Raw genomic sequence first — 22,904 nt, 5'->3', positions numbered from 1 at the left:
AGTTGTGGTGCATGGGCTTAGTTGCTCCGTGGCATGTGGGATCTTTCTGGACCAGGGCTCGAACCCGTGTCCCCTGCATTGGCAGGCGGATTCTTAACCACTGTGCCACCTGGGAAGCCCTTGATATTTTATTTTTATGCTACTCACATAAATGGTGAATAAATTTAGGCTGAGGGAATCTGCAGTGAAGACAGCCCATATCTTAGCCTTTCCTTTTCAGGCTGACCCATTCTTATGCCTCAACCTATTGCTCCATCCTTGCTCCCTTCCAGGCAACACAGTTTAAGAAAATTATCACAAGAAATATGCTGGCTATGGAGAAGCTCACTCAGCATAAGAAAACCAGGTATATACAATTCAAATTGCAGAATCCTTTCCTAGAACATGGTTCTATTACAGATCTTATGGGCTCTATGTCATCTGCCAGAAAGAGTATACCTTACAAATTTAACTCCTAAATCACTAAAACTTTAGGCATTTTTGTGACAACTCTTTTTTCAGCAGTGTTAAAGGTGGGTTATCTCCGCATGAAAGGATGTTTAACATCACTAATCATTAGAGAAATACAAATCAAAACTACAATGAGGTTATCACCTCACACTGGTCAGAATGGCCATTATCAAAAAAAACTACAAACAATAAATGCTGGAGAGGGTGTGGAGAAAAGGGAACCCTCTTGCACTGTTGGTGAGAATGTAAGTTGATATAGCCACTATGGAGAACAGTATGAAGGTTCCTTAAAAAACTAAAAGTAGAATTACCATACTGCCCAGCAATCCGACTACTGGGCATATACCCTGAGAAAACTGTAATTCAAAAGGAGTCATGTACCACAATGTTCATTGCAGCTCTATTTATAATAGCCAAGACATGGAAGCAACCTAAGTGTCCATTGACAGATGAATGGATAAAGAAGATGTGGTACATATATACAATGGAATATTACTCAGCCATAAAAAGAAACAAAACTGAGTTATTTGTAGTGAGGTGGATGGACCTAGAGACTGTCATACAGAGTGAAGTAAGTCAGAAAGAGAAAAACAAATACCATATGCTAATACATATATATGGAATCTAAAAAAAAAATGGCTCTGAAGAACCTAGGGGCAGGACAGGAATAAAGACGCAGACATAGAGAATGGACTTGAGGACACAGGAAGGGGGAAGGGTAAGCTGGGATGAAGTGAGAGAGTGGCATGGACATAAATACACTACCAAATGTAAAACAGATAGCTAGTGGGAAGCAGCCACATAGCACAGGGAGATCAGCTAGGTGCTTTGTGTCCACCTAGAGGGGTGGGATAGGGAGGGTGGGAGGGAGACACAAGAGGGAGGAGATATGGGGATATAGGTATATGTATAGCTGATTCACTTTGTTATACAGCAGAGACTAACACAACACTGTAAAGCAATTATACTCCAATAAAGATGTTAAAAAAAAAAGGGATGGGTTATCTCGAATAAGAGGCAAAATAATTTACGTTCCTTAAAAAAAAAAAAAAAAAGTCATTCTTATCTATTTTGGTTCCAGTCTCTAATATGAAGTGTTTGGCGTATGTTAAGATTTACATTCTTGCCAAGTCAGAGATTAAGTTTTCAGATATCACTCCAACAGTATTCCAAACTGTGTCTTAGGTATCTGATGGCATATAAAATTGTTTCAGAAAATTTAAATACTAGAGATGGCAATCTCACTGGCAAAGCTCTATCCCTAGACAATCTAGATTAGAAGGAGTATCTTCCCACATGCTCTATACTGACTTCAAATTTGTGTATGTGCTTAAACATATGCACACCCACAGAATTAACTATAAGACCTTTAAGCTGTTCAGCTTCAATTCCTGAAAAAAAATTCCTTGCTTACAGTTAGCTGAGAGCTAGTTAATGAGATCATTCTAGTATTTCCAGAAGGTTCTAGAAAAAGAAATACAACTCCAATATAAACTATTTCTGAAAAAGTACAACACAGCACAAAATTTTTAGCATTTTGATACATAACTGATATTTCTATTCTAAAACATTTTAAGGAAATCTATATTTAAAAGCAAATCTCGAAGTTAACCACTGCTATGGCAACAAAGGGACTCTCTTTAATAGTTCTATCTTCAAAGAAAAGGAATAGATTGTACCTATTTAGAAGAATAATTTTGAAAAAAATTTTTTTCACTCTACTCCGTATTTATTTATTTATTCCTTGCGGTACGCGGGCCTCTCACTGTTGTAGTCTCTCCCACTGCAGAGCACAGGCTCCAGAAGCGCAGGCTCAGTGGCCATGGCTCACCGGCCTAGCCACTCCATGGCATGTGGGATCTTCCCAGACCGGGGCACGAACCTGTGTCCCCTGCATCGGCAGGCGGACTCTCAACCACTGCGCCACCAGGGAAGCCCCATTATTATTGTTAATTGAATGCGAGGGGAAAACAAAGATGCAGATAGAAGGAAGAATTAAAAAAACAAAACTAAAGGAAGTTACAGCATCCAGACACTGAGGCAGAAACAGAAAACAGCACACAGAGAATATGTATCAAATTGATACAAAATTGTGAATGGAGATATTGTAAAGATAATTTACACATTTGGTGGTAACTATCTGATTGCTAGGGTTCCTTCAAATGCTAAGGATCTATGACGATGCAACATATTTCTATTCAAGAAACCATTTTTTGTGGTCTAAAAAGTATCTGCACCAAGAATCTCCCTCTGATCTTGTGAGATCCATCCATATCTGCAAGTAAATTAATGTATAAATTGAGAAATATTTAGTGTTATATTGTAAGCTTAAGTCATAGCAAAGATGATCACGGATATCAAAGATTATCTAATTTTTTTTTTTTTTTTTGCGGTATGTGGGCCTCTCACTGTTGTGGTCTCTCCCGTTGTGGAGCACAGGCTCTGGATGCGCAGGCTCAGTGGCCATGGCTCACGGGCCCAGCCGCTCCGTGGCATGTGGGATCTTCCCGGACTGGGGCACAAACCCGTGTCCCCTGCATCGGCAGGCGGACTCTCAACCACTGCGCCACCAGGGAAGCCCTATCTAATTTTAAGAAAGGTCTATATCAGATCATCACCTTGTTCACCATTATAGCAACTTAATTTCAACAAGTATATAAAAACTAATACTTCTATTAGCCTCTTTCTTCATTTTCCTTTCCGATGTGAAGATGAAATAATTCAGATTCTGTTCAATTCCAACTGAGTTTTCAGTCAATGCCAAGCACAGTACTGTACAGAGTAGTGACAATAAATCTGCTGACTAGACTAATAACAATGGACCCACGAATCACCTATTTACTGGATTAAAATTACACTAGGTTCATTTCAACTTGGCAAGAATGTTTTTCAATTTAATTTTCTATTTTTATCATACAGATTATGAACATATAACCCACAAATACCAGTAGAAAGAAACAGTGAAAACACTACAACTCCCTGGACTATCCTAAGAATAAAGGAGATAATATACATGAAATTTTTTTTTTTTTTTTTTTGCAGTACGTGGGCCTCTCACTGTTGTGGCCTCTCCCATTGCAGAGCACAGGCTCTGGACGCGCAGGCTCAGCGGCCACGGCTCATGGGCCCAGCCGTTCCACGGCATGTGGGATCTTCCCGGACCGGGGCATGAACCCGTGTCCCCTGCATCAGCAGGCGGACTCTCAACCACTGTGCCACCAGGGAAGCCCTACACATGAAAATTTTTAGTTTCCTACAAAGACAATTTCACCTTAGTTGCTGAAGTACAAATATGTGTTTACTGATATGTTTTCAGTATTTGTGTCCAATAAGTACACTTTAAAAGAAGTTTTAAAAATTAAGAAGAAATAAATCCTTAAAACACAATTCAAGGGGGCCAAATGTCTGTGGTTATTTTAAAAGTATCATTTAAAAGGGAAGAAATGATAAAATGGAGCACACTAAGAAAGCAACCGATGACACATCAGAAAACATTTACTAATTCTTAGGATACAGTACAGAAACTTTCCAAATATTAAACTTAATAAGGAAATTTGAGAATAAAAATGTTCTATCACAGACACTCAGAAAGAAGGCGCTCTGAAGTAAAGGCATGGTAGAGAAAGCATTGGTCTATCCTGAGACTTGTTTTGAATTTCTGTTCTACCATTCAGCTCTATGACAACAGGAAGTTTTGTTAACAATTTTGGAATTCAATTTTCTTCTCTTCAAAAAAAAATGGGAATACTGTTTTATTTCTAAGGTTTTTTTCACCTTTAAAAGTTATCACTCCAAGGCTTCCCTGGTGGTGCAGTGGTTGAGAGTCCGCCTGCCAATGCAGGGGACATGGGTTCGTGCCCCGGTCCGGGAGGATCCCACATGCCGCGGAGCGGCTGGGCCCGTGAGCCGTGGCCGCTGAGCCTGCGCGTCCAGAGTCTGTGCTCCGCAATGGGAGAGGCCACAACAGTGAGAGGCCCGCATACCGCAAAAAAAAAAAAAAAAAAAATCACTCCAGGGAGTTGACAACAATCTAAAATTAGAGAACTTGGCTTTAACTGCAACTCCTTAGACAAGTTGATTACATTTAATTTTCTTCATCCATGAAGTTTTAGACAAAGTTACCTATAAAGTCTTTTCCAGTTTCTACCTCTTATAAGAATCATTCTGAAGAAAAAAGAAAACAACAGCAACAGAACTCTGAATGGTCCCTTAGAAATAATGAGCACAAAAACAACTCATTAGCTGGATCTGAGTATCCTAGGTAGTAGAGATCTTAGCAAAGCCTAAAAGCAGCTCATGGAAGACATCTGCTGCTGAAACTGGGAACTGAGCACATGTGTAAGCTACAGTAAACACAAGGGCAGAAATGAATTTTGATAATTAGAGAGCAAAGCACTGTCAGGTTAAAAATGGAAGAAAAACAGTTTTCACGAAAGCTCAACTTCCTGTGTGGCAGAATACACACACTAGGTGACTGATTTATATGATATAAAATATAAAGTGACTAATAGGAACAGTTAGTAGCCGACTGAATAGATAAAACACAGGAAGAGACCATGATGAGTAGGATTCTTTATACAGGCCAATAGTTACTAAGGGCACACCTAGAAGAATATATTTTCCATATACAAATTATCTAGTTTTCCAATAAGAATTAAAAAAAAACCTCCCCGAATAGCAATAATAAAACCATTTGTTTTTGGTTTTCAATTGTGTCTAATCTCTAGAACAAAATTAAGGAAAGGTTAGCATCACAGGTTGGCTAGAATGATATGCCAAAGATGACAGGAAGGAAACAGAACTATTCAACTTCTATTCTGCTTCCATCTTTTGTCTCAGGAGAATGCTTTTTAGACCAGAAAGATAGAAAGTAACGTTGTTAAGACTGATCAAAATGCAAAACAGGTGAAGAGACTGGGTGCCTTAAATGAGTTCAAGTCTCTAAGCTAAATGAATCACTTCCCTGAAACAGAACTTGTGAATATAATTGTAGAACCACTGTTGACAAATCTGAGCAAAAACAGAAAATGGCAAAGATACAAAAGGACTGTACGTGGCTAAATATTCCAGTGTTCAAAAAGAGACAGGACTCAAGAAATTTAAACTATGGAGCCTGCTGTAGATCTTTTGAAAAAATGTGGAATAGCTTAACACAAATAGGTTTTATCAGATCTCAGAAAAGGAATCAATGAACACGTGATACTTCTATGAATTTACTAAAAACAATAATAACCAATTAACCACATAATCTGTTTTAGAGGTACCAGACTAGTAGATCTGTATAAATACTATGACTTTAGGATTTAGTGAAAGTTCTCTAGTCTCTCTGTGAACAAGTTAGACAAATGAGGTTAGAGGTAATACAATAAAGGAGATTAGTATTTTTTTGAACAACCTCATTCAACAAAACTGACTGGTGTAAGGAGAAACCTATTAACATGCTATATGGATGTGTGCTTTGCTGTTTTATTCAACATTTTTATCCACAATAGGAAAAATATATTTAGTGCCTGCAGTAAATGGTTAACTTCCTATCTTGCATCTTAGAGAAGGTCCTCTAACCAGTTCACAGTGGATGTTGAGTAAATATTTGTTGGAAAAAATATATATACAATCTATACCAAAGATGAAAAGTACATGAAACTCATCTTACATGCACCTTCAGAACTTATTTTACTGTGTAATTTCACCACAAGTAAACTCTAATAAGCAGTGCCCAAAAACGAGCTGAAAGAAATACTTTTTATTTTCCTATGTTGCATTTTAAGATAAAGTACCTAAGCGAAAAGAAACAGTGTATATGAAATTGGAGAGAAGAACTACTGTAAGAAGTACTACTGCATCTACCACAACTATTGCAACTGCCACTACTCATACACACTTGAATAGCACTTACTAGTGCCAGATACAGTTCGAAAGACTTTAGACATATTAATTCACTTAACTGTCAAAAAACAGTCTTAGGTACTATTACTATACCCTTAGGAATTTGAAGTTCAAAGACGCTAAGTAACAAGCCCAAAGTCACTCAGCTAGTAAGTGACAGGGCCAAGATTCAATCCTGGCAGATTGGTTTCAGAGTGTGTCCTCTAAATCACAACCATACTATAATGCCAAGGGCATCTCCAAATCTGCACATTTTCCACTCCTTTGCATTTAAACAAAACCTAATACCTTTCACTCTCATTAAAGAGCTTCAAGAACTCTACAAGTCTGTGTGAGAGATAGCATCCCTTTTGAATTACCAATATACATGGGAAGAGGACTACTGCTTCTCAAAGAGCATCTCAGACTCTCAAAACATACTGGCTTCTTTTTCAGAGGAACAGTACTAACTTTAATGTTATATGGTCCTCACTCTGAACCTAGACATACTTCCTCAGATATTTAGTTTCTGTTTAATTACTAACTACAAATAGAAATGGAATATAAATAGAATCAGAAGTTAGAAATTATTACCTGAAGAGAATGAACCCAAGTGATTCTACTGCTGCCCTCCTGACATCGTCGTTAACATCACTTACCTAGGAAAAAATTTAAAGGATAATTACATTATACTACATGCATCCTATTACTACACTCATCACGTTACTAGAATAAACTGATATGAGAGGCCCACATCATTTAAATGTAAACTAGATCTCATTAGTATATTACCGTAGCCACCTCCCTAATCCATGGTTTCACTTTCAGCAGTTTCAGTTACCCCCAGTCAACTGTGGTCTGAATATTAAATGGAAAATTCCAGAAATAAACAATTCATAAGTTTTAAATTGCATGTCATTCTGAGTATTCTAATGAAATCTCACACCATCCCACTCTGTCCCGCCTGGGATGTAAATCATTCCTTTGTTTGGTGTGTCTCAGTTGTATATGCTATCCACACACTAGTCACATAGTAGCCCTCTCAGTTATCAGATCGATGAGGTACTGCAGTGCTTATATTCAAATAATCTTTATTTTACCTAATAATGGCCCCAAAGCACAGGAGTAGTGATGCTGCAATTCAGGTATTCTCTTACTGTGCCTAATTTATAAGTTAAACTTTATTACAGGTATGTATGTATGTTATATATATGAAAAAACATAGTATATGGACTATCCGTGGTTTCAGGCATCCACTGGGCGTCTTGGAACATATACCCCGTGGGTAAGGGGGGACTACTGTATTCCTCTATTAGAATGTCTTACCCCAATTAAGAAAAATTCATCTGAGAATTTCTTCATTTCAAGGCTTAGAAGCCTTTATAGTTTGGTGAAGTTTAAGATGCAGGGCTACTTCTAAAGACTATTTCAGCTCTACCATAGCTTTTGTGGGCCACGTTGAAAATCTAACCATTCCTTCAATGTTGTTTTCAAAACTGTATGTCCTAAACTCAAGCAAAATACAACCATCTATAACATACCACATGCTGCACTGATAAATAATAAATTATTAATAAATACTGTGTCATGTGAATATCTCTAGGAAGAAAGAAATAATAATAGCTCTAAATCCTTTCTGCATGGGAAGATGACCTTGGGTCTACCATCTCCCAGCACCAAGATGGTAGAAACCTACTGGGTTAAGACATATGGAACGTCCACTGTGTTATCAGGCAACATTATTTATCACTGAAAAACTGTACCTGGATTGGGTGACTCTGAGTGGAAAAAGCCTGTTGGAAAACATGGGCATTGGCTTTCCTGTGCAACGTGTCTCCTGTCATAGAGCATGTCCCTTAGGGGTACCTGGAAGCTAACTTCACAGGCTGGAAAAAGAAGTCGTTCCTATTGTTCATTAGATTTCCCTACCCTGGGGTGGTGGCACACATTCACATGGTCTTTCTTTTTAAACACAATAAAAGAGTTTAATAAGGTGTCCAGTTTACAAAATAAATCTAAAAAAATCAATAGCTTTTGTTTTACACCAATAATAACCTGGCAGAAAATGTAATGGGAGGAAAATTCCATACACAATCATAACAATAAATATGGAATACCCAGGAACAATTCTCCTGAGGTGTGTTGAAGTCCTAGACGAATGCTTTACAATTTATTTGCAGACGGGAAGACATATCATGTTCCTCAAAGGAAGCAGCTGATATGCAGTTTGAGTTTTCTGTGTTGCAACTCTCATTACACTTGTATTAATCTGTTCTGGCATCTGTATTCCCTAAGCTCAATGTATTCCATTAAGCTCAATGATGCCAAAGACTCCGTGTCATTCCCTGCTGTGTTCTAGTGCATGTCCAAGTTCCTGGATCCATTCACATGGTCCTGTCCCTTATAAATGAGGGTGCCCCTTGGAATAGAGTTTCAGAAGTTGCTCCTAAATGACTTTAAGGACTTTCATTCAAATAGACACACTGTCATCCTTTCCTGTATCCTTCTGAAAAGCTAAGTGAACCTGGCGCTAGGTTATGGCTGACTGTGCTCCATGAATGAGAATCTGAACCTGGGGCCGCTGGTGATAGTTATGTGGTGTGGGTGTGCAGTCATCAGCACATTTAGTGTCCGTCTGCAAACTTTCTCTTCCATGCCTATCCAAGAAAGGTCAGAGTACTTACAGCAACGTGTAGCAGGCGGCGAATAGCTTTGTTGTTACCTGAACCACAATAAGCCATGGCCACAGTATACATTCCAGATCGTCGAAGAATTGGATCCTAAGAAATAATTCAATATCAATCATCAACTTATTTCAGATAGTAACTTCTACAGGCTTAGTTTCATCCATCAGGGGAGCTGGTTTTAGGTAAGAAATGAACTCAAGGAGCACCATTTTGTGGTTGGCAGTTCTCTACACAAATGGAGAATTAAAAGACTCTAATATGGTAGTAGTTAACTGCTTCTAATTCCCAATATTCTGTGCAACATGCCTATGCTGCCTCACACTTTTTATAAAGTATAAACTCAAGCCGAATACCAACACTCACTGCCCTATGATTCTCAACTTCCATTTGTCAAACAACAAAGAAGCTTGCTTCTAATTCTACATTCTAACTTGCTTTTACCTTACCACTTAATTCTTGGCCACTGAGCACTGAGTGGAAGAGATATGTAGTCTGATAGGTGAGCAAAATAATTAGTTTTATCAATAAACTATAGCAGTGGATGTTTTTATCAGATTACAGAGGACAGTACTGTTTACCACTGACTACCTACCATATACAATACCATTGTAAAAACAAAACAAAAGGCAAAGGAAAAAAATCTCACCCAAATAAATAAGTATAGAGATTGGCACTGTTTTCTGATGAAAAAACAATGAGTAAACTTTATGTCTTATTAAATGATTATGAAATCATCCCCAAAACATTATTTCTAAAAGAAATCAACTTATATATTTCTAAAGAATTTTTCTAAATCTGCTTATTTGAAAAATCACTGAAGTCTTGATTAAATTTAAAATTCTCAAATTAGCCCTGCTCACCTCTTTTAATCAGTGTTTTTCTTTCCTAAATTCTATAAGGCTTTATATATCTTTTGAGAAGTTTTATCAACAAATGTGCCTAAGAGTTCTGATAGGAACAAAGATAATTTCCAGTAAAGGTTAAGTGTTTCTGTAAATGCTGGATATAATAACCGGAGGGTGAAGAAATGCAGGGAAAAAAGGATGAATAATATGTGACCTTATCACGGCAGAGAGATTCAATGAGAGCATCAGCCTCCTCCATCCTTCCGTACATCACTAATGCTATGCCAACTGCAAGACCACGTAGAATCTTCTCATGTTGAGTTTCCTGTGCATAGCCAACCATGTCCTCAATAGCCTGGGCATTTTTAGAGCCCAACATAACCAAACCTAGGGCCAGGCCAGCTGCTTCCCCTAGTGAGTGAAAAGCAAAACATTAAAGAGTACGAGTTATGTACGTAAAGTAAATAAAACATATCCTATTGGAAGTGCTAACTATTAGCATCAACTATCAAAACAACCATTAGCTTCTGAGAGCATTGTTTCAAGTCATCAGACATAAAGAATAGTTTATGTGGAAGTACATCCATATATTTACAGCTATTTTCCTTTTAAATCTTGATAGGATACACTACAAAATCCTACAGAGATTTCAAAGGAGACATTATGGCAATATTTTTTCTACATTATCACCTAGCAGTAGAGACAGCCTCAGGATACAAGCAGATCACTCTAATAAACTTCTATTTGCAAAAGTCAGTTATACAGACATACACACAAGACATACCATTTTAAAAAGCCTATATATCACAAAACATATTTTTATAAAATGAGTTTGATAAATGGGGCAAATAGAGAAATCTATTCCTATACTTCCTAAAAAGAATTCTCTACAAATAGAGAAATCCATTAGATTTTTAAGAGACCACAAAATATAGGTAGAAAACAAATATTACAGTTACATTAATTAATCCTAGAGTTTGTTATCTTTGGAAAGAATCACTTACCTGTCACAGCATCATCCTGATAAAGGTTTGTTTTTAGCAAATCATACACATCCTGGCGTGCAGTCCCCATGGCAGCCAAACCAAGGCCCAGACTGCCACCATGTCGAACAATCTAGAGAAAAAGAATGGGCTCCATTTATTTGGTACACTGCACTTAAAATCCAACTTTCATTCTAATTTCAAAATACATTGTGATATTAGGCATGGAAAGCAGCTGGCCTAGGAAGTATGATCAAAGGATACAGAGGGCCAGTGGTAACCTCACCAATTTCAGTTTCAAAAGAATGCTGCTTGCTGATGCAAAATAATAGTGGGTTGAAAAGGAAATGAAAAAAATGAAAGTGGAGACAGTACAGCTCTCTTTTAATAAATTCACATGAGAAGGGGAGGAGAAAGATGACAACAACTAAAAGGGAGAAGCAAGTGGTGAGGAAAGATTTTTTTAGGATAGGTGAGACCTGAAGATGCTTGTGGACTGAGGGAGGCAGCATAGAAGGAAACTGAAGATAAAGGAGAAAAAAGTTTCTTCATAACTTCATGGTTATGAAGAAAGTGGGAGAAAATGGTGTCAAGACCAAAAGTTAGTCTTTATTTGAAGAACACTTTTGTGGTGATCTGTTACTTTTGAATGTACGGTATCCTTTTATTGGTGACAGCACCCCACTCCTGCTTGGGGAATATTCCTCCCCGCTGGTTCGAGTCTTGGTGGAACCATCACTTAAAATAAGCTCCCATCTTCCCCTAGCGAAAGTGTGGGCCTGTGACCCAAGACAGGCCAATCAGATGCTCCTCTGGAATTTTAATCTTTCTTAGGTGGAATGACCCAAGGACCAAAAACATTTCAAGTTCATTCATCCTGACAGTAGTGCCCTGAAGAGATGATCCCATTACTTCTTGTTATCTAGATTCCTAGAACTGCCCTGTGCTTAACCTTTGTGAGAACTGGTTCATCAGCTTTTCCTTTAATTAAATAAGCTACTTCCAATAAACTCCTTGTTTAAGCAGAGGGTTTTATTGCTGGTAACCAAAAAGTTTTATCTGACAAGAAAATTTTTACCTGAGACCAACAGAGGAAATGAGGTAGAGATATGTATAAACTATATGATTTGTGGATAGGGGGTTTATTAGCTGAGAAAGACCTTCCTACTGGCCTCAGTCTTTTCACTGAAGTAGGACAGAATTTTCTGGCTCACTTAGCTACTCTCCCGATAACCTTCTAAAAGAGACTAACATAAAAGTTAAAGTCTAAAATCCTAGGTGTCAAGGTTCCTTAGAAAAAGAACAGGGCTGCTTAGTAAGTTTTTCCAAAAGAGTTACATTTAAAAAACCATCGAAGTTCAAACAAGCAAGATTCTGATTCCCAAAAGAGTACATGCAATTTCTTTGGGCTTTAGTTTCCTGAAAAATAATAGAATTAGGCTAAATGATCACTAAAGTCACTTATATAACATAACAAGACTCTGAAGTGTGGGAATACAACACATATTTTATCAATATAAATATCTGGTACTTTATTTTGCTCCTCACACACAAGGTTTAAAGGACTGAGAAGCACAATTTTAGCTTATAGAGAAGGAGAGGAAACTACCTTCAAAAGAAAAGATTCTAGGGACTTCCCTGGTGGTACAGTGGTTAAGACTCCATGCTCCCAATGCAGGGGGCCTGGGTTCGATCCCTGGTCAGGGAACTAGATCCCACATGCATGCCGCAACTAAGGAGCCCATATGCTGCAACTAAGGTGCTGGCCAGCCATAACTAAGGAGTCCACGAGCCACAACTAAGGAGCCCGCCTGCCACAACTAAGACCCATGCAACCAAATAAAGAAAGAAAGAAAAGATTCAATGAGAACAGTACTGGTTTGGGAATCCTACAAAATTTCTATTCACTGAAATAATTTGGCAAATTTAATGTTTCCCTGGACTTTTTTTTTTTTTTTTTTTTTTTTTTTTTTTTTTTTTGCGGTACGCGGGCCTCTCACTGTTGTGGCCTCTCCCGCCGCGGAGCATAGCCTCCGGACGCACAGGCTCAGCAGCCATGGCTCACGAGCCTAGCCACTCCACGGCACGTGGGATCTTCCCGGAGCGGGGCACGAACCCATGTCCCCTGCATCGGCAGACGGACTCCCAACCACTGCGCCACCAGGGAAGCCCTCCCTGGACTCTTAAGTAATGGGAATTTATTTTTCCATTCTAATACTTACATCATTGCTGGCATTCTTAAGCTGGTTAAGCAGATAGTCAATTATATCACCCCCATGATTGGCATGAATGAGACCTAGTGCATAGAGACCTCCACCTTCCTGATAGGCTGATCCTGGAGAGGTGTCCTTGGGAAGATATGTTGCCATTAACTGTAATGCTTCCTTCTCATGACCCTGTAAATTTGAGCCACCACAAAGGTGTCAGTAAAGGAAAGTTAGAGAAAAGAAGATGTAACATTTTCTATGATTATTGCTTTTTCTCCAGAGTGAAGGGGGAAGTGGGGCTCTCTCCTAAGCAACTTTATCACTCACACAAGAAGACAGCCTTTAAATGACCCAGTCACATCCTGGTTAGAAACAAATGCTGCAATTCCCACCCCCTCCTTGTTTTATAACAGTTCCCCAAATTCATCTTAGATAATGCAAATAACTTATTTCAATTCATTTTGAGAAATGTCTTAGCTAGTCTTCACAGGAAAAAGGCTTCCACTTTTTATAAAAAAAACAAACACACATTTCTTCTTTACTTTATCCTTCCCTGTATGAGGACTGACCCAATTTAACAAAATGTACCTGTCAATGAATTATAGTAAACTTTAGTTTTTTTCTTAACTCCAGGAAAATTGCTTCTGTTCTGATGCCTGCTCACAGTGATCGGTATATATTACCTTATGAATTACACCCAAACTGGCCGTGGCTGTAAATTTTGCCCAGTTAGTGGCTCTGGCTAACCATTCCAAGTTATCTCTGTAAGAAAAGGAAATTCAGCAACACTACTGAAATGAACTCCATAAAGCTTTTTATAACGCTAACGTCAAAGCATTAAAATGTTCACCTTGAGCTGTTACAAATCATTTTACTTTATGGATCTCAAGTTACTGATGATTCCATTTTACCTCCTAAGTTGTTCTTAATATTTTGAGGACTTTAAAAATGCATGACATGTAATTCCACTATGAACAAAAGCAAAACTGTATCAAATTTCTAAGCTTAACGTATTTCATTCAAAAACCTATATTCAAGGCAACTAATAGAGAAAATTAATTTTACCTCAAAACAAGTAGGCATATGCAATTTAAAAAATTTATAAAATAGAAAAGTAGAATTTAAAATTCAGGACTGTCAGGCAGGGAAAGTTCCCCACATCCATGTGACAATGTCAACAAGTCTCTGTCAAAGACAATTTTAAACCAAAGTGGGAACCTACAAGCATATTTACCTAAGAAACTGGTCACTGGTAGTCCCACAGTGCATAAAAGAGTTTGCTATAACAGTTGCTGTGTGACACACAGAGTTCCTTACCGCATCCTACAAAAACAAATACAGATTTTTATCATTAGCAAAGTATTCCTACAAACGCAAGCTTGCATGTGAACACACAGTAAGAGGCCCTGTTTTGTGGTGAAAACATGAATAAACTGAACTGGTATTTAACATATGAACCTTGGATATTTCTTTTATAAACATTAAATAGCTAGCTTATAAAAAACAAGCAAGTCAAACAAAGTTTTATTTGTGGTCTTAACTTGAGGTCAGTAGTAGATTTTGAGTAGGAATTTATGCAGCAGACTTTCTAATTTTTGGTTTCTGAACAGTTCGCCATTTCTCTTCAGTATCTTGCTCAAGGTCTCCAAAGTATTGGGGTAACCCAAGGAGCAATGCTGCACCTCTTCCGGCACTGTAACTCTGGCAAGCACCAAAGTTACTTTGTTCATTTTTATTTATTTATTTATTTTTGCGGTACGCGGGCCTCTCATTGTTGTGGCCTCTCCTGTTGCGGAGCATAGGCTCTGGACGCGCAGGCTCAGCAGCCATGGCTCACAGGCCTAGCCGCTCCGCGGCATGTGGGATCTTCCCGTACCAGGGCATGAACCCGTGTCCCCTGCATCGGCAGGCGGACTCTCAACCACTGCGCCACCAGGGAAGCCCCTATTTTGTTTATTTTTAATGAGACTGCGTTATAAAGATAAACATCAGAAAACTGTCATAAATGCAGATTATATTATTCTTTTTGCCATCTGTAAAAATTATTTTGAAAGTCTGGAGAAGCATGATTACATATACCTCAATCAAACAACTGTTTAGTAATGGAATAGTATATGACAATAAAAAATGAATAAATGACTTTGGGAAAGGATACTGGGTAAATAACACAGGCAAGGCAGGAAGATTTTTTTGTACTATGCATCTTTTTATATTAAAACATTTTTTGAACCAGATGAATAGATTATCTGTTCAAAAATTAATATTAATAATTGTTAGGATCAATATCTCAACAAAGGTTACAATATCAAGGTAAGAACCCCTATTCTCAAGGAGTTTGCAGTTCAGTGGGAAAAACAAACACACAAATAACCTGTATTAATGTTCTGATTGTGGTATTTGTCCAAATGCCACACGTATACATTCAAATAAAAGCTAACTTAAAAAAAAAAAAGCCACTAAACTTCCCAATGAGAGACTAGCACAAAAAACAGGAGCTCAATCAATATTCATTCCTTTTCTTCTTCAACAAGATCAAGCATTTCTCCCATTGTTATTTTTTTTAAATACTTATTTCCTTGATCAGGAATAAAATGCAACAAATTATTCAATAACAAATATAAGTACTTATTCAACAAAGAAATAAATATAAAAAAAGGCCTCCATTACAGATGAATTTCCTACCTTTGTGTTTTTTAGAATCATGAGATCTGTGTTATTGTTTCGTATTAAAAACTGCAGATGTAACTCAATAGCCATTTCACCACTTAGAATTTTAATCATTTTCAAAGTCTGATCCTTGGGCTCTGGACTCTGCCGAACAAACAAGAATGAAAATTATTGTATTACTGAAATCCAGTAAGCTAACTTTATTTTAACAGCACTAAACCAGTGAAATTCAGTCATACACACAACAAAACCCATATTTTAACAGTAGGATCTAGCAAACTCATGTATCATTTATTTGAGAGAAAGTAATTTATTTCTTTATTAGATGCCATTGAGATATGATACCAGCTTGATGGAAGAATGCAATTCATTCCAAACTCACTTCCAATATAAAATATTTTAATATTAAAAAAAACTGTAAAAGAGTAACTAATTACCGGTGATATGCAAGGAGAACTACTTTATACACAACCAACTTATAGTTTAGGTGAGAAACTCCCTCCTCCAAATTGAGAAAAAGCACCTTTAACCAACACATATATATGATCTCATGAACTACCAAGCCATCAACACAACTCTCCAACCATGTGAAGAAGAGTTGAAATTTATATACCTGATAACCAGAAACCAAAAATCCTGATGGAGGAAACATTTACATCCAACAGACCACTGCTCTAATCCTTGCCCCACTCTCCACACACCATGAATACTAAAAATAAAGACAACTAAACTACCCCCTCCCCCTCTATGATAAGTTGCCATTTATTTGTTAGAAGCCATACTTTTTTCTCACCCTGTGACAGGTAATTCAGAGTTATTCTGGACAGAGTTCATTCTTTGATAAGGATCTAAGGATTTTATTTCTTCTAAGTCAAGTGCCTTCTGGGATTGATCTTTTTTCTTTTTTGGCTGTGCTGTGTGGCTTGTGGGATCTTAGTTCCCTGACCAAGGATTGAACCCAGGCCCTGTCAGCAGTGAAAGCGCCGAGTCCTAACCACTGGACCACCGGACCACCAGGGAATTCCCTGGGATGAATATTTAAAATTTTACTTTTTATAGAAAATCCATTTTTATAAAATAACTTTGGTATCAAACTTAATAATAAACCTCCATAAAAGCAGGTATGAAACACTTTTAAATAATTTACAATATAGTGTGGAAATATATGTTTAAATGGCAACCTCAACTTCAAAAAGCACACTTACCACTTCTGGTGTCTTTCCTACAAGTACACTACCTGTCTTTTCTTCTGTTTCCATTGAGTCACTAAAAGGAAGAGAACCAATAGTTACTAATGTGATAAATCTTTTCTGAATAGTATGTGTGGGTGGCTTTTTTTTTTCCTTTTAATCAAACTGAAGGTCTGAACCATGTCCAAATTAAATATCTTGCAAGGAAAAAACAGTTAATTACTTCTTAAGTACTGCCATTAGGAAACGAAAAAGATTGTAAAATAAGATGGAGGCAACCCAGTTACTGGATTTCCACCAAATAAATTCATAAAAACACGCAAAGCAACTAACTAGGTTAGCAAAATATATGGACAACAAAACCAGGTGACAAAGTATCTCCCAGATTCCCAAAACACGGTCAGGTGAAGATACACCACCACGAGCCACAAAGACCAGTCTGAAGCAAAGCAGCTGGAGCCTCAACAACTCTTAAACGAACCAGCCGACATCCCCTTCTAGGTCAAAGCACTACACTGAGGAGAAAATGCTGGGCACAGAATCCAAATTAAAGCAGCAGAAATGAGGGAAAAAGAAGGCTGAAATAAAAGTGAGAAAGGAAACAGAGCCAGGAGATCTCAGAACACAAAGACACCATTTTGTTTAAAACTCCACAAACACGATAAAAGAGGAAATTCTAGAGAACAGGGAAATTAGGAAAACTATCCTAAATCAAGCCTCCTTTGTAAATATTTAGGAAAACTAATTTCAGTAAAGATAAACCACAGAAAAGGATCAAAGTAAAATCCCATTCACTATTATAAGAAAAGATTATTTGAAAAGAGGTCAAAGATATGAAGAAAACTTTTACAAGATATAAAAGAATATTATATATGAGAAATGAAATAATATAACTAGGGAAAAACTGGGAATGGAAGAAGAAGGATAATTACTTCAGAAATTAAGATCAACTCAGAAAGAACATGAAAGCAAATAAACACAAGAACAGGAGAGGGTAAGGAGAAAGACAATTTTAAAATCAAAAAGAAAGAAATTAAATGCTATTACCCCACGATTAGGAACAAAGGAAGAATGTTTGGATTTCCTGACCAATGCAGAAAAAAATAAAGGTGGAAAAGATATGAAAGTTATAAAGGAAGAAGTAAAATTGTCTCTGTTCACGGATGACATGATTCCTATGTAGAAAATTCTATAAAGGGATCTATAAAAAAAATTTACTAGACCTAATAAGTGACTTAAGCAAGGTTGTGGGATTCAACATTAACATAGAAAAATCAATTGTAATTCTATATATTAGCAACAAACAATTGGAAACTGAAATTTAAACGTACCACTTACAGCAGCATTAAAAGACCTAATATACTTAGGAATAAATTTAAGGGAAAATGTACAAAACTCCTGTACTAAAATCTACAAAAACACTGTTGAGAGAAATGAAAGAAAGCCTAAATAAATGAAGATTACAAGATTACTGACTTACAATAATTTTTATTAGTTCTAATAAAAGTGTTAAAAAAGCTGAGAATGGGGACTTCCCTAGTGGTCCAGTGGTTAAGAATCCGCCTGCCAATGCAGGGGACACGGGTTCGAGCCCTGGTCCGGGAAGATCCCACATGCTGTGGAGCAACTAAGGCCGTGTGCCACAACTACTGAGCATGTGCTCTAGAGCCTGTGAGCCACAACTACTGAGCCCACGCACCTAGAGCCCGTGCTCCGCAACAAGAGGAGGCACCACAGTGAGAAGCCCCCGCTGGCTGCAACTAGAGAAAGCCCAGGCACAGCAACAAAGACCCAACACAACCAAAAATAATAAAAATAAATAAATTAAAAAAAAAAAAAAAGCTGAGAATGTTTCTAACTGTACAAATATGTAACCCAAATGCCTAAAATCTAGCCCAACCTACCCCACCTGAGTTTCTTTTTTTTAATTTATTTATTTTATTTTTGACTGCGTTGCGTCTTTGTTGTCGTGTGTGGGCTTCCTTCCTCTAGCTGTGGTGAGCGGGGGCCACTCCTTGCTGTGGTGCACGGGCTTCTCACTGCGGTGGCCTCTCCCGTTGTGGAGCAGGGGCTGTAGGCGCAACGGGCTTCAGTAGTTGTGACTCCCGGGCTCTAGAGAGCAGGCTCAGTAGTTGTGGCAGACAAGCTCAGCTGCTCCGCAGCATGCGGGATCTTCCCAGACCAGGGCTCATACCCATGTTCCCTGCATTGGGAGGCAGATTCCTAACCACTGCGCCACCAGGGAAGCCCTATCTGAGATTTTTAATTTACCTGATTAAATAGCACACATGCTATCTGGCAAGCACCCTCCCCATCAGACAACCACTTCCATTTCTTTCCATAAGGGTCCATTTCTTTGGTTTTCCTTAATGTATGCAGCAGAGTGCAAAACAGAGCAATAGCTTTAGTAAGAGGCTAATCTATGAAAGCTAATGGTGAAATTTATTCTTAGATTATGTTGTCTATAAATATCTATTCCCAAAATGAAATAAAGATTGTTGAATTAGTTCTGATACAGAAAAAGATACTTTTACCTGTCTTTCTCTGATCCTGGAACAGTACCCGTATTGGTGGATCCAGGCACAGAAGCAATAGGGGTGCCAACAGTTCGAAGATTCTGGATTACAGATGACAAAAACTGCTGGCTAGCGCTTTCATACAAATCAAAACAAATCTGATAAGCCATCAGGAGGTTGTCTTCCTTTACCAGTTTTTCTAAGATATCACTCACGGCCTGAGGATCATCTAAGAAAATTAAGCACTGAAATGCAGATAAAGAACAATTAAATAATAATTGAAAACTTTGTCTACAAGATACTTACAGAGTGATAGTCAACAAATATAAGTAAAGGCAAACTGGGGCAGACTAACTATCTAGTCTAGCATTCTATTTCTGATCCTGGCACCAAAGTTTTCCTGAAAATGGAATCTGCCTTCCATAAGAAAATCCATACAACTTATATTCACAGCTCCTAACACTGTGCCTGGCAATCAGCAATATTCAATAACCAGTTGGTGAGTGAATCTTGGCTTCTTTAAATCTTATCCATAAATCGCTATCAAGTGCTCTGCAGTAACTTATTTTCTGCTTTACCATAAATTGTAGGAGTCGTTCATTCATTTAACACATTGTATTGTGCTGGGCCAGGACAAGAGGCACATTTTAAAATGACCATTTTGAAGTATTTCTCTTACTACTCTTAGGATTTGCCACATGTTTTAACAAAATCCACCCAATAAATTTAGGATTTTTCTTTTAAGAATTTAAATTTTCTTGTTCCCTTAAGCAGCAAATAACTCAATTTCAAAATGAACACATTAACCAAAGTTATTATAAATTAAGAATAGGAAATTATGGAAACAAAATAAATGACCAATACCAGGAGACTGGTTAAGAAAGGCAAAGTATATCCACTGAATGACTACTGCACAATCAAGAAAGAGTTTGTATAAGAATTTGTGAAATGTCAAAACATGAAAAAATGTTAAATTGAAGGAAATATATAATTGATACTGTTTGCTTCCAGGGAAGGGAAATTGGGAGCCAAAGGAAAGAAGTGTCAAGAAGACTTTTTACTGTATATCCTTTGATTCTTCACGAATTTTGAATCATGTGAATGTAATATTATCTGTTCAAAAATGTATTTTAAAAATGTAAAATAAATTAAAAAAAATTTTACAGGGACAAGGAATAAAATAGCTAAAAGAAATAAAATTACTTCTGAGGAATAAAACTGAAATATATAGAGGAAGAAAGCAAAGGACTACCGTTTTTCATGTAAGTTTTTAAAAACCATTTTTAAAACTATTAAAAACTATTTAGAAGCAAACAAAACTCCAAAAACCTCTACAGAGAAAAGTGAAAGGAAATATACTGTTAGGTGGACTTCGGGTGATATAAAGGTGGATATTTTTCTTCTAGCTTTTTCTGTGTTTCACACTTGGTTTAAAAAGCATCAAAAACTATATATAAAATAGATAAGCAACAAGGATTTACTGTACAGCACAGAGAACTATATTCAGTATCTTGTAATAACCTATAATGGAAAATAATTTGGAAAAAAAAAAAACCTGAATCACTTTGCTGTACATCTAAAACTAACATAATACTGCAAATCAACTATACTCAATTTTTTAAAAAAGCATTGAAAAAAAGGATGTATTAATCTAAATTTTAAATATGTATAGAGGATAGAAACACATATTGAGAACACATTATAATGAAAATATAACAAACCAAATGCGTGATAAAATGCTGTGCTCTAAGCAGAATACAAAAATTTGTCAATAAAACACAATCTAGCCATTGAAAAGAATGAGGTAGCTCCACATGTGCTAGTAGGTGGAGGAAAAACAGTTATGAATCTTTTAATTGGGAAAAGGCCAATGGAAAGGGAAAGATACACTTTTCATTTTATATATTTTCTATCTGTCTTAATTTTTTTTAAAGTGTGCAAGCAAGTCCATACAATCAAAGAGATAAAGAAAATATACCCAAAGGTCTTGTCTGGTGTTTGGGGAATGAAACCAAAGATAATTTTTATAGCTGAAATTCTTTTTAGAAATGACATAACATAGGTACCGTTTTTATCTTTTCTTCTACCTTTTTTTTTTTTAATCTCATTTTCAAAAATTTCCTTAAATGCCTGGATTATTTTCAAAGTGAAAAAAAGAATACATAGAAATAACATATTATAACAGCTTTTTAGTTTTGAGAGATTCAGTTTCTTATCAGTAAAATGGAATATAAACGCATAAAGTATCTTCACAAGGCTGTTGTAAAGATCAATTGAGATACATGTATGAAATTGTAGCGACGTGATGTTATATAATATAATGTAGTGAGGCATGGCTCAGCAGTACAGTGTAAAGTAATGCAATGTTATTACCTGACAAACATTGATGAAATCAGGTTTCTCCAAGTTCATGTAGATTTTAACTAGAACTCTCAGTACTTTATTCCGAAACTGTTTATTCTGCATTAAAGACATGCAGAGCTTGAGGCTATAAGCCAGCATTCCTGGGACATCATTCTGAAAGAGATAATTTGAAGAGATATGATTATCTGGTTACTGAAGCATGTTTATTTAGAAATCAAATTATTTTAATAGATATTCTTTAGTCATTCTAGGCAGCTAAAGATTTATTTGCTACTTAAACAATAAACCTTAAAATTTTTAACCATTTTAGATGAAAACCTTAAAAGAAAATTACCTATTTCCCTGTCTTCATGAAAAAAAATAGGTTGAAAACAATTAAATATTTAGTGATCATCCAGGATCATGACTATATGACCATAGTATACTATAACTGTGGTGGTGCTGTTAATTATTATAAAAAGATCTATACAGCTGTACATATACCAAGTGGCTATGCTTTTCAATTGTGTCTGCCTCTAGTCTTGCTAATCCTCATGACTTACCGCCTATACTCACTGGCCAGGAACACAGTGTGATAGAACTATTCTCCAGCTCTGAGTGACTCAAGCTTTGAGTGCTGTCACATCTAGCTGGTGCTCTCCCGAGGAAATTTTGACTCCAGATTATTTGTTTATTTATTTAATAAATTTTTAAAAAAATTTTATTTATTTTTGGCTGCGTTGGGTCTTCACTGCTGCGCTCAGGCTTTCTCTAGTTGTGGCAAGCGGGGGCTATTCTTCGTTGCGGCACGCGGGTTTCTCACTGCAGTGGCTTCTCTTGTTGCGGAGCACAGGCTCTAGGTGCATGGGCTTCAGTAGTTGTGGCGCACAACTACTGTGGCTTAGTGCTCCGCGGCATGTGGGATCTTCCCGGACGAGGGCTCAAACCCATGTCCCCAGCATTGGCAGGTGGATTCTTAACCACTGTGCCAGCAGGGAAGCCCCTCCAGATTATTTATGTTTACCTTGTGGTTCTTCAAAGCATACCCAATATTTGAGATACTAACCTATAAAAGTCCTTCAGCATGATAAGCATGCTGAAGAGCTACAAGTGTACTTCTCAAAAAGCGAGTTGAGAAATTAAAAATTCAC

The 22,904-nt window shown here is 37.1% G+C and overlaps 1 protein-coding gene across 3 annotated transcripts in view; it reads right to left on the bottom strand.

The window, feature by feature from the left end:
* Positions 1-22,904, bottom strand: part of PSMD1 (proteasome 26S subunit, non-ATPase 1) — a 105,118-nt gene that overhangs the window by 71,494 nt on the left and 10,720 nt on the right. For all 3 annotated transcript variants that reach the window (XM_079924170.1, XM_079924171.1, XM_079924172.1), the window contains 11 exons: positions 21,784-21,927; positions 19,429-19,655; positions 16,910-16,970; positions 15,720-15,848; positions 14,272-14,360; positions 13,721-13,799; positions 13,053-13,226; positions 10,852-10,963; positions 10,062-10,258; positions 9,000-9,095; positions 6,910-6,974 (listed from right to left, as the gene is read on the bottom strand). In XM_079924170.1, the coding sequence (XP_079780296.1) occupies positions 6,910-6,974; positions 9,000-9,095; positions 10,062-10,258; positions 10,852-10,963; positions 13,053-13,226; positions 13,721-13,799; positions 14,272-14,360; positions 15,720-15,848; positions 16,910-16,970; positions 19,429-19,655; positions 21,784-21,927 (1,373 nt within the window). The remainder of the gene's footprint in view (positions 1-6,909; positions 6,975-8,999; positions 9,096-10,061; positions 10,259-10,851; positions 10,964-13,052; positions 13,227-13,720; positions 13,800-14,271; positions 14,361-15,719; positions 15,849-16,909; positions 16,971-19,428; positions 19,656-21,783; positions 21,928-22,904) is intronic.

Source organism: Stenella coeruleoalba (assembly GCF_951394435.1).
Source record: "Stenella coeruleoalba genome assembly, chromosome: 6".
Taxonomy (NCBI): domain Eukaryota; kingdom Metazoa; phylum Chordata; class Mammalia; order Artiodactyla; family Delphinidae; genus Stenella; species Stenella coeruleoalba.
Note: the sequence above shows the minus strand (reverse complement) of the source record. Positions and strands in the feature narration are given on the sequence as shown.